Source organism: Mobula hypostoma, chromosome 6 (assembly GCF_963921235.1).
Source record: "Mobula hypostoma chromosome 6, sMobHyp1.1, whole genome shotgun sequence".
Classification (NCBI taxonomy): Eukaryota; Metazoa; Chordata; class Chondrichthyes; order Myliobatiformes; family Myliobatidae; genus Mobula; species Mobula hypostoma.
The window spans coordinates 165,104,438-165,117,661 of NC_086102.1; the positions used below are offsets into that span (position 1 = coordinate 165,104,438).

The 13,224-nt window shown below is 41.4% G+C and overlaps 1 protein-coding gene across 3 annotated transcripts in view; it reads right to left on the reverse strand.

Moving 5' to 3' along the window:
* Positions 1-935: 935 nt before the first annotated feature.
* Positions 936-13,224, reverse strand: part of scrn3 (secernin 3) — a 32,871-nt gene continuing 20,582 nt past the window's right edge. For all 3 annotated transcript variants that reach the window (XM_063052151.1, XM_063052150.1, XM_063052153.1), the window contains exons 7-8: positions 9,397-9,577; positions 936-8,549 (exon numbers count right to left, since the gene is read on the reverse strand). In XM_063052151.1, coding sequence (XP_062908221.1) covers positions 8,391-8,549; positions 9,397-9,577 — 340 coding nt within the window. In that variant the 3' untranslated portion in view covers positions 936-8,390. The remainder of the gene's footprint in view (positions 8,550-9,396; positions 9,578-13,224) is intronic.

Sequence of the window (13,224 nt, forward strand, 5' to 3'; positions counted from 1 at the left end):
ACTAATTGCCTGGGGGAGATCACCAAACACCATGGTGATGGATGAAGATTCAAGATTGTTTAATGTCATTTCCTGTACACAAGTGCAAAGGAGAACAAAATAATTGTTACTCTGGATCCAATGCAGCACAGAAATAAACACAATAATATAAAGAACACAATAAAAAAAGTATAAATACATAAGATAACTTATATACATGGATTGATTGTATGTCCATAAAGTGATTCACAGTAGTGTCTATACAGAAGGTAACTGACAGGAAATGATAAAGTAGTGGTGTTCGGGGTTGTGGAGGGGTGGATTAGTGGGTGGAGGTGTTATCAGCCTTTCTGCTTGGGGAAAGTAACTGTTTTAGAGTCTGGTGGTCCTGGCATGGATCCACCCACCATAGCCTCCTCCCTGATGTGAGTGAGACAAGCAGTCCATGAGCAGTGTGGGTGAGATTCCTCATTATGTTGTGGGCCCTTTTCAGACATCTTTCTTGATAGCGGATAGGACACCCATTTCCTTTGTCTTGTTGACATTAAGGAAGAGGTTATTTGCCTGGCACCCAGTCTCAAGCTCTTCCAGCTCCTCTCTGTAGGCCATCTCATCATTGTTGCTGATGAGCCCCACCACTGTCGTGTCATCGACAAACTTGACATGGCGATTATACAGGTGTTTGGCTGTGTAGTCATGTATGAGCAGAATGTACGGCAATGGGTTCAGCACACAGAGCTGGGGGAGCAGCGCTCATGTTGAGGATGGTGGGGAGAGAGGAGCGGTTGTGCATCCTGATGATTTAAGGTCTGTAACACACACAAAATGCTGGTGAACGCAGCAGGCTAGGCAGCATCTATAGAAAGAAGTACAGTCACCGTTTCGGGCCGAGACCCTTCGTCAGAACTAACTGAAAGAAGGGTAGGAGGTAGAAATGGGAAGTGCGGGGTGTGGGAACTATGAGATTGGTGGCAGTGCTTCTTTCAGTTAGTCCTGACGAAGAGTCTCGGCCCGAAACGTTGACTGTACTTCTTCCTATAGATGCTGCCTGCCCTGCTGCGTTCCACCAGCATTTTGTGTGCGTTGTTTGAATTTCCAGCATCTGCAGATTTTCTTGTGTGCCATTTAAGGTCTGGGTTTGCTGGTTAGGAAATCTAACACCCAGTTGCACAATGATGTATTTAGACCGAGGAGTAGGAGTTTATTTACCAAGATCTGTGGGACAATAGTATTGAATGACAAAAAGTCTTGACGACTTCATAGAATGCATCCGTGATGGCTTTCTTGAACAGCATGTTACTGAACCTACAAAGGAACGTGCTATTTTAGATCTGGTCCTGTGCAATAAGACAGGTAAAATTAGTGATCTTGTAGTTAGGGATCCTCTTGGAAAGAGTGATCACAGTATGATTGAATTTCTCATACAAATGGAGAATGCAATAGTTCGATCGAAAACCAGTGTATTATACCTAAACAATGGAGACTACAATGGGATGAGGGAGGATTTGATTAGTGTAGAATGAGAAGACAGGCTATATGGTGGGACAGTTGAGAAACAGTGGAAGACTTTCAAAGAGATTTTTCTCAGTGTTCAACAGAAGTATTTTCCAGTTAAAAGCAAGGACAATAAGGGTGGGGAGAACCAGCCATGGATAACTAAGGAAATAAAGGAAGGCGTCAAACTAAAAGCTCGTGCGTACGAAATCACCAAGAGTAGTGGGAAACTGGAAAATTGGGAAAACGTTAAAAAGCAACAAAGTGCCACTATGCAAGCAATAAAGAAAGGGAAACTAGATTATGAAAATAAACTAGCACAAAGCATAAAAAACAGACAGTATAAGTTTTTATAATTATATAAAGCAGAAAAGGGTGGCTAAAGTGAATGTAGGTTCCTCGGAGGACAAGAAGGAAGAATTGATATTGGGTATGATAATGGGTATGGCGGAGGCTTTGAATGACTATTTTGTGTCGGTCTTCACAGTGGAGGACACATCTAACATGTCAAAGAGAGATGTTATGGATGCAATGGGAGGCGAGGACCTCAATACAATAATTATCACTAAAGAGTTATTGCTGAGCAAACCTGTGGGCCTAAAGATAGACAAGTCCCTTGGTCCTGATGGAATGCATCCCAGGGTACTGAAAGAAATGGCATAAGTTATAGTTGAGGCTTTGGTGGTAATTTACCAAAATTCTCCGGACTCTGGGACGCCCCGGTGGATTGGAAGATGGCGAATATCACACCACTGTTCAAAAAAGAATGTAGGCAAGAGGCAGGTAACTATAGGCCAGTTAGTTTAACATCTGTAGTTGAGAAAATGCTTGAAGCTATCATTAAAGAAGAAATAGTGAGGCATACGGAAAGAAATGGATTCATCAGGTGGATACAGCATGGATTCAGATTTTTGCATAGTAAGGGAATTAAGAGTTATGGGGAAAAGGCAGGTAGGTGGAGATGAGTCCATGGCCAGATCAGCCATGATCTTGTTGAATAGCAGAGCAGGCTTGACCAGCCAGATGGCCTACTCCTGCTCCTATTTCTTATGTTCTTAAGTAAAATGAAATCCAGAAACAGTATTCTAACATAAGTGTCCTTGTTTGCTAGGTTGTGTCAGTGCCAGCTGTGTGACTGATGCTATGGCATCGGTTGTAGAGCAGTTCAAGTTTAAATTTATTGTCATCTGATTGTACATTCATACAGCAAAACAATGTTTCTCCAGACCACGGTCACCCACAAAATATATAGCACACACAGCACATAAACCAAAATATAACCGTAAATAAATCAATGAAATATAATTCAAAATTTGTGTAGTACACTACACAAGTAAACAGTAATCAGCTCACTGCCCTAGTGACAAGACCTCGGTGGTGGCAGCATATTCATTAGTCTCACAACCCGAGGGAAGAGGTTACCCTGAGTTACCCAGTCTGGTAGTCCTAGTCCTGGTGCTTCGCATCTCCTTCCTGACAGTAGTGGGTCAAAGAGACTCTGGGATGGGTAGTAGGGATGCTCAACAATGCTGCAGGCCCTTCTTCTGCATCACTCTCGATAAATGTCAGAAATATGGGGGAGGGAGACCCTGGTGATCTCTCAGAGATTTTTACTATTATCTGCAGGGTTTTGTGGTCTGATGCCTTGCAGCTTCCATACCACACAAGGATGCAGCCATACAGGGCATTCTTGATGGAGCTCCTGTAGAAAGTTGTTAGAATGAGGGTGAAGAGCTTTGCACACCTCATTCTCCACAGAAAGTGTAGATGCTACTGTGCCTTCTTGACTAATGAGGAAGTGTTGTGGGTCCAGGTTAGAATGTCTGTTATGTGCACACCAAGGAACTTCATGCTCTTCACTCTCCCCATGGCAGAGCCATTGATATGCAATGGCGCGGTTGACCTGCACCTTCCTGGAGACCACAATCATCTCTTATATTAGGTTGTTGTTCCCACACCATTTGACAAGCCTCTCAACCTTCTCTCTGTATGCTGACTCATCATTGTTGCTGATGAGGCCAACCACCGTCAGTGAACTTGTTGGTGCAGTTTGAGCTGAAACTGGTAATGCAGCCGTGAGTCAGCAGTGGGATGAGCACACAATTCGGGGGAGCACCAGTGCTTAGCATTGAGATGTTGCTACCAACTCGGACTCACTGGGGCCTTTCTGTCAAGAAGTCCAAGATCCATTTACAGATAGGGGTGTTGATTCTCAACAAGGACAATTTATCCACCAGACTCTCAGGATGAACTTGTTAAATGCTGAGCTGAAGTCGATGAACAACATCCTGGTATATAAGGCATCATTTTTTAGGTGGGGAGGACAGAGTGGAAAGCCAAGGCTATGGCATCATCAGTGGACCGGTTTGAGCAGTCGGCAAGCTGGAAAGGGTCAATGTAGCTGGAATGTGAGATTTTGTATGATCCGCTAGCACTTCATGATTGTTGAAGTCAGTGCCCACTGTATGGTAATTGTTTTGGCCAATTACAGTCACTCTGTTGGGAACCAGGATAATGGTGGCTGCCTTGACTCCTGTAGGGACAATGGACTGTTTCAAAGAGATATTAAAGATGTCCATTAAGACCACTTTTAGCTGGGCTTCACAGTCCCTCAGCATCTGACCATGTATGTTGTCTGGCCCCATAACTTTACATGGTTTACCCTGGCTAGGATCCTCCTCAGCTGGGCTGCAGCCAGACAGGGTGCCTGTTCCTCAGGGGGAAAGGGTGCGACATATCATTCATTGCATCAGATTGTGCATAGAAGACATTCAGCCTGTCAGGTAGGGAGCCATTTCTGTTATTGATGCAGAGGGTAATCAGTCATGGTTTGTATACCTTGGCGCATGCACCGCATGTCCCTGCTGTCACAAAGGTGTGAATTTTCTGTGCGTACTCACACTTTGTCTTCCTAATGGCATGGCAGAGCATAGCTCCTGCTGACTTTAGAGTCATCCTGTCCCTCGATCTGAAGGCAGCTCCTGATCCCTAAGCAGAGCATGAACCTCTGCAGTCAGCCATGGTTTCTGGCTTGCCTTCACAGTGTAGTATTTAAGCACTGGCCCAATTGAAGGTGGTGGCGAATCAGTATTTCGCAGGGAAGTTGAAAATCTTGTAGAAAGGTGCCACAACAACAACCTCTCACTCAAAGTCAGCATGAAGATGATTATAGACTCCAGGAGGAGGAATCCAGCGATCCATGAGTCAGTCCTCACCGGGGGATCAGAGGTGGAGAAAGTCAAAACCTTGACAAACTTCTTTAGGTGTGTGGTACAGAGTATATTGACTGGTTGCATCACGGCCTGGTATGGAAACACCAACTTGCTTGAATGAAAATGCCTACAAGAAGTAGTGTATACAGCCCTTCCCACCCCTATTGAGTACACCTACACAGAGCGCTGTTGCGGGAAAGCAGCATCCATCCATTCAGGGCATGCTCTCTTCTCGCTGCTGCCATCAGGGAGAAGGTACAGGAGCCCCAGGACCCACACCAGCAGGTTCAAGAACAGTTATTACTCCTCAACCATCAGGCTCTTGAACCGGAGAGGATAAGTTCACTTGCCCCATCACTGAACAGTTCCCTCAAACTATGGACTCACTTTCAAGGACTCTTCATCTCATATTCTTGATATTTATTGCTTATTTATTTATTTATTATTATTCTGAATATTCTGTTTTTTCTTTCTATTTGTATTTGCACAGCTTGTCTTTGGTTGTTTATCTGTCCTGCTGGGTATGGTCTTTCATTGATTCTATTGTGTTTCTCGTATTTACTGTGATTGCCTGCAAAGAAAATGAATCTCACGGTTGTGTATGGTGACTTATATGTACTTTGATAATAAATTTACTTTGAACTTTGAGTGTCCAATGTAGTAGGAAAGGAGTTTTTGATCTGTACCAGCCATTCAAATCATTTAATGATGATTAGTGCAGTTCTACTGAGCAGTAGTCATTTAGTTCTTTGGTACAGGGATGAGGGTGGCTGATTTGAAGCATGTGGGGACAGTAGCTTGGGTGAGCAATGTGTTGAAGATGTTAGTGAGCTGGCATGCACACTCACGTAGTCAGCCTGGGATGTTGTCTGGCCCAGATGCCTTACAGGGTGGACTGTCTGCTGAGTCCTTCTCACGTCTGCTGCTGTATGGACTGTGGCTGCTCACCTGGGAGAGGGGTAGTTTTTGTGGCCCAAAGCAGGCATTAAAAATTGTTTAGAGCATTAGGGAGGAAGGTGTCACTGGTACAGTCGATGCTGCTTTTCCTTGAGTCGTCAGTAATGCCCTTCATGCCCAGCCACATTTGCCAGGGATCACTATCAAACAGGTGTTCCTGGATTTTTTTTGTGAGTAGGCAGCCTTTGACTGCTTGCTCCTCAGATGAGATTTCTCCTGGCTGCTCTGACAAGTGTTTTCTCACCAGAGTTGAAGGCAGCAACCTGGGCTTTTAGTAGGGAGTGCACCTCAGCATTCAGTCAGGGCTGTGAGATGAACGTTGTTGAGGTACCAATGTCGCCTGCACACTTACTGATATAGTTGACGACAGAGGATTTAGCGAAGTGAAGTATTTTGCAGCAGAGTTTGTATAATTAAGGTAAGGGAAGATGGAAGGCGGCCATGGAAACATTAGAGCAGTTGAAACCACAGGGGTAATCAAGTACCTTTCCTTATTATTATAAAACGTAAATCTGGAGGATTCAAAGGTTTTTGTACCACTAATCTACCTGGAAGTCCACTGAATTTTGACTGTTTGTGAAGAACTAGGAGCACCATTGCTAAATTAATATGTTCCAGTTATGAATCTGTGCCTCTCATTTCTTTTTCACTGGTTGAAATAATTTGAAATGATTTTCCATGCAGTTTATATACAGTACATCTGTAAAGATTGCTATGCCACTCTGGTGCCATGACTTAATGGGAACAGAAAACATTGGAAGTGAGCTTACTTACATCTAAAGAATAGTGTTAAAGGTGGTTCAGCTTTTTCAGCCATTAGGACAGCAACCAATGTAGGGCAGTAACCAACGTCGTTGAAGAAACTGTTGAGAGATTCTTTAGATGTAAGATTGCTCTAGGTGACATTCTGTACACACAAGATGCCGGAAAACCTTGAGAAACACACACAAAATGCAGGATGAAGTCAGCACATCAGGCAGTATCTATAGAGGGTAACAGACAGTTGGTGTTTCGGGACAAGACCCTTCATCTGGTCTGGAAAGGAAGGGGTAAGAAGGCAGAATAAGAAAGGTTGGGGGGCGAAGGAGTACAAGCTGGCAGGTGATCGGGCAAACAGGTAAGGGGTGAGGGGGAATGGGTGGGGGAGGGAGGCATGAAGTAAGATGCTAGGAGGGGATAGATGAAAAACGTAAAGGGCTAAAGAAGAAGGAATCCAATATGAGAGGAGAATAGACCATTGAAGAAAGAGGAGAAGATGGACCAAAGGGAGGTGAAGGACAGGTGAGAACAGGAGTGAGAGGGTAACCAGAATGGGAAATTATAAAAGAAAGAATGATAGAGGGGGAGAAAGAACTGGAAGTTTGAGAAATCAATGAGTAGAGGCTACCGAGATGGAATATGAGGCGTTGCTCCTCCAACTTGAGCTTGTCCTCATCCTTGCAGAAGACCATGGACAGACACATCAGAATGGGAATGGAACCGGGAGATCCTGCCTTTTTTTTTTACAGCAGCAGAGCGAAGATGCTCAACAAAGCGCTCCCCCAGTCTGTGCCGGGTCTCACTATGTTGAAGAGGCTGCACCAGCAGCACTGGATACAACAGATGACCCTAACTAAATTGCAGGTGAAGTGTTGCCTCACTTGAAAGGAATTTTTGGGGCCCTGAATGGTGGTGAGTGAGAATATGTTGGGGGAGGTATAGCACTTGTCAAGCTTGCAGGGATAAATGCCTGGAGGAAGATCAGTGGGGAGGGATTAGTGGACAACAGAATCATACAGAAAGAGATCCCTATGGAATAATATGCTGGATATTGATGCTCATGGGGTGGTAGAATAGGACAATGGGAACCATATCGTCGTTATAAAAAAATGACTATAGGATGAAGGGATGGAGAAGATGCAGGTGAGGGCAGTTTCAATAATGGTGGAAGGGAAACCCGTCCTTTGAAAAAAAAGGATATCTCAGATGTTTTAGAATGGAGAGTCTCCTCCTGAGAACAGATGTGGCAGAGATGGAGGAATGGAGAGAAGGAAATAGCATTTTTACAACTCATTGGATCTAGGAGACATATGCTTGTGACCTGATCCAAGTAGAGAAAATCATTATATTTATTCAGATTACTGTCATGGCAAGTTTTGCATGATGGTGGCATTAGTGAAATTATAATAGTGTGGCTTTAATAAAAAATATTGCAAAATATACTATTTTTAAAATTTTTATCCAGTATATATTTATATCAGGTTGAGTACCCCTTTTCTGAAATTCCAAAATCCAAAACTTTGTTGAGCGCTGTCAAAACACCACAAATAGAAAAGTCTACAAGGTGCTGGGAAGGTTCCCAGGTGAAGTGCAGGTCTCTGTGCGCCACAGACAGTTCCGAGAAGTGATCTGAAGTACCCTGAGTGGGACCCTGTTGGCACCAGTTTGTTTTTAGCCGTCAGCATAGCCAGACCTTCGTGCATTATATATACTGTAAATGTAATGTAAATAGATATTGTGTTGGATTTGGTTCTCATCCCAAGCTATCTTATTATATAGATGCAAATATTCCAAAATCCCAAAAAATCCAAAATCCAAAACACTTCCCACCCCAAGCATTTTGGATAAGGGGTGCTCAGCCCGCATAAGTTAGTATTGGATATTACAGGTCAGTTTGAAAGTTAAGATGCCCCTTCATCGTCACTTTTTGTGGCAATATATCTTAAAAACAGAAATATCACCACAGAAGTATCCAGTTGGATTGGATAATTACAAATTGTAAATTGATATTTCCTCAGTTACACAATCAGAAAAGAGATGAACAACTTTTGTCGTATCTGGTATTCCATGCTGAAGGACATCCTCCACTGTTTCAAGCTGCTTCTTTTCCAGTGCTTTTATATCTTCAAGCATCTTAGAAGCTTTAGTCTGGAGAATCAGAGCCAGGTTTATTGTCAGTGATATATATCATGAAATTTGTTATTTTACGCAAGACATAAAAATTATTTTGTTACAAACATGAATAAATCATGCAAAAGATGAATAATAATATCGAGTTCACGGATTAATGGACCATTCAGAAATATCGTGGCAGAGGCCCTTCTTAAAAAGTTGAGTGTGGGTCTTCAAACTCCTGTACCTCCTCCCTGATAGTGGTAACAAAAAAAGGACGTCCCAGATGGCGAGGGTCTTTAATGATGGAAAAGGCACCACCTCTTGAAGATGTACTCAGTGGTAGGAAGGATTTCAAAATCATTTAAAAAGAGGACTCATAGTGCTGATCAACAAGGAGAAGGAATAGTGTTTGGAGCATCTGACACTGTGGGGCTAGACATGAAAATGTCCAATGAGACACCTCACCAGGCTATGCTTCTGACATTTCCAAGAATCAAATGCAAATGCAATGGCTTCCCCCATTTATATAACACCCTCTCTGGCTGTCTCAATATCAATTGAACCCCTAAAGTACAACCTACAACTGTTGTGAAACAGCCTGAGTGTAACAGTATTTTGCTTGTTCATTCCCTCTTCTTTTTCACTCCTTCTCCTATTTTTCCTTCCACCTACTCTCCCCTCAGGGCATAAAAATGGGAATTGACAGAGTGCTGGGAGCTAAGCCACAATGCCAGGTGAAAGCTACTATAAGGTTTTTGTCAAACCATAGCAATATATGTATTTAACATGATAAAAATATTAAAAGAAAAGTTTGCTACTGTGTTAATCACACACATTTATGGCAATTAACTGCCAATCCTAATTAACAGATTTTAAATACCTTTTTGGTCTCCATGAATGCAGCTGCCACTTCATGCTTTTTATAAAGGGCATGTCTTCTGTCTGGTTTACTCTGGAACCGGGGTTTCTTTTTTACTGGATCATCGGGACCAAATGAAGGTGAACTTGTCGGTAAAAACTGCCTCATATTTTGAACAAAGATAAATGGTTTGAAAACAGACCTAAGAAAAGACAGACCAACATGTTTTGTAAATACCAACTACTTGCAAATATTACTATTTCATTTTAACAATAAAAATATTGTTGCTTAATGAAACTAAATCATGACTTATAAGCAGTTTTCAACAAAATATATAATCTTTCATGGTTGGGGTTTCCATCTTAAATATGTGAGCATTGAGAAAGAGATGCAACTCCAATGACATCTGGTGGTTACTGAGAAAATGTTATCAATGGATTTCTGTGAGCAATGGATTTCTGTAATACAGAAACTACAGGCAACTTGACCAAACAAGCCACTAATATTGAGAATACTGATTTTGAGACACCAAGACAATGACCATTAAGTTCTTACTGTTCATTTATTAATGGTGTAGGCTGAAATATATGATGAATTTAAGACTGAGACACACCACCTGCTCTGAAAAACTTAGCAACTTGACAGTCAGCATCATGGGATTGAAGCAGTAAAACATAATCTTACTACAGTCAGCTAGCCTGGTCAGCTCAGCAGAGTAGGAAGGATTCCTGTCTGTCAGAGCTGAACCAAGCAAATGCTACAGGCTTGCACATAGCATAAGATTAAATAAACAAAACAGAGAAAAGGATAAGAGGCCTTGCACAGAACTACTGATCATTCACTTTGATCTTTCTCATATGGATATTCTGTACCCCATATTAAGTACAGGTATTGTCTTGTCTATCTGCCAGTCTCAGACACAACAGCTTTTAAATGTGTGTAATAATGCCCATTTATCTCTTCAGATACTTTTAAAATGCTTGGATACAATAAATCCAAGTGTTTTTATCTTCTTAGGATTTAATATATCCCCCTTTTCTATATTAAGTGCACTTACCCAACCATTAAGCTCCTGAACCAGAGGGAATAACTTCACTCACCCTATCACAGAACTATTCCCACAACCACTTCACCTCATGTTCTTGATATTTATTGTTTATTTATTTATTTATAATTCTTATTTTTATTTCTTTTTCTATTTGCACAATTGGCTGTCTTTTGCACATTGGTTGTTTGTCAGTCCTGTTGGGTGTGGTCTCTTGTTGTTTCTATTGTGTTCCTTGTAGTTACTGTGGATGTTCACAAGAAAATGAATCTCATCATTATATATGGTGACATATAACATGTGTACTTTGATAATAAATTTACTTTGAACTCATCATTCAACGTCTGTCCATCTGTTCTATTTTCCTGGAAAATATCAAAGTAAAATGATGATATAATATTTCTGCATTTCTCTGCTATTGCTGTGATATTGCCAAGTCCATCCAATGATTTCCTTACTCCTATCCCAAACTTGTTATTTCCATTGATGTGTATTTAAAATACCATATTTCACAATTTTGTTTCATGTTTCTTGATTACTTGCCCAGGAAAGCAAACAGAAACTATGAAATTATTGGTTTGACGACGTATTTCTCTCCTTAATTCCTTTGTATTCTCCTTATCACAGACTCTTCTGTAGTATTTATACTTAACAAAGGTCTCTTCTTATCCTCAGTATCCATTATGTCTCTATTTAGTAGAATATACTTTTCCTACACTTTGTCGATTACAATTTGTATTGTTAACTATTGTTTGCCAAAATTGTAACTCATTTCATCTTCTCGGTATCTCAAAATCAGCTTTTCTAAAATTTATTAACCTGCTTTTTTTCATAAATGTCCTTACCCAGTATCAGCTCAAAGCATGTTACCCCATGGTCACTATTTCCTGGATGTTCTCCCACTTCTGTGTGCTTCAGATCATACCCCACTACTGGATTCACTGCAAATTCTTCATTTGTGTATAAATGTTTGGCTGGAAGTAAGTCCGATACATATTGTAGGAAATTATTTCCTTTTCTTAATTATATATCTCTTTGGTACCAATGATATTGGGATAGCCAAGATCCCCCATTATGAGTATTTTTTCCACTCATTTCATCAAATTTGTCTGCATATTTCTTCCATCTCTTTTCCACTGTTTTTCTACACTGATTATGTTACATCTCATGAGTATCATGAACCATCCACCCATTTTTCCTTTTCTATCTTTTCTAAATATAGGATAGTCTCAAACGTTTAATTGACACTTGATTTTTCGGTAGTAATGCCTGCAAAATTTTTTCTCAATCTGTTTCATTTTGCTTCCGTTTATTGGGAACATTATGTATACAACTCTACAGATGCACTTTAATACTTTTAATAATAATTGGATTCTCAGAACTAGCATTAGATTTTGGAATGGTTCCAGTAGAATGGAAAATTGCAAGTGTCACCCCACTCTTCAAGAAGGGAGAGAGGCAGAAGAAAGGAAACTGTAGGTCAGTTAGTCAAACTTCAGTGGTTGGGAAGATGTTGGAGTCAATTATTAAGGATGAGCACTCAGGGTGGACAGAGGCACATGATAAAATAGGCCATAGTCAGCATGGTTTCCTCAAGGAAAACCTTGCCTGTCAAACCTGTTGGAATTATTCGAAGAAATAGCAAGCACGATAGATAATGAAGAATCAGTTGATATTGTGTACTTTGATTTTCAGCAGGCCTTTGACAAGGTACCACATGAGGCTGCTGAACAAGCTATGAGCCCATGGCATTACAGTAAAGATTCTAGCATGGATAAAGCAGTGGCTAACTGGCAGGAGTCCAAGAGTGGAAATAAAGGGAGCTTTTTCTGGTTGGCTGCTGGTGACTACTGGTGTTCCACAAGGGTCTGTGTTCAGACTGATTCTTTTTACATTATATGTCAAAGATTTGGATGATGTAATTGGTGGTTTTGTTGCAAAGTTTGCAGCTGGAGGACCAGTTAGTTTTGAGGAAGCAGAGAGGCTACAGAGGACTTGGACAGATTAGGAGAATAGGCAAGGAAATGGCAAATGGAATAGTGTCAGGAAGTGTATGGTCATGCACTTTGGTAGAAGAAATGAAATGGTTGACTATTTTCTAAATGGAGAGAAAATACAAAAACTGAGGCGCAAAGGAACTTGGGAGTCCTTGTACAGGATTAGCTAAAGGTTAATTTGTAGATTGAGTCTGTGGTGAGGAAGAAGTATTGTGAGCAGTTTTGGGCCCCTTAGAAAGGATGTGTTGAAACTAGAGAGGGTTCAAAGGAGGTTCATGAAAATGATTCCAGGATTGAATGGCTTGTCATATGAAGAGCATCTGATGGTTCTGGGCCTGTATTCACTAGAATTCAGAAGAATGAGGCATGACCTTGTTGAAATCTATCAAATGGTGAAAGGCTTTGATGGAATGGATGTGGAGAGGATGTTTCCTATAGTGGGAGAGCTTAAGACCAGAGGACACAGCCCCAGAACACAGGGGTGTCCTTTTAGAACAGAGATGAGGAGGAATTTCTTTAGTCAGAGAGTGGTGAATCTGTGGAACTCTTTGCCACAGGAGCTGTGGTGGCTAAGTCTTTATGTATACTTAAGGTAGAGGTTGATAGATTCTTGATTGGTCAGGGCATGAAGGGATACAGGGAGAAGGCAGAAAATTGGGGCTGAGAGGAAACTTGGATCAGCCATTATGAAATGGTGGACCAGACTTGATCAGCCAAATAGCCGAATCCTGCTCCTATATATTATGGATTTATGGTCTACCTTACCCATTGGCCTCACCTTTGTTTCATCACAGGCTCGTTCAACTC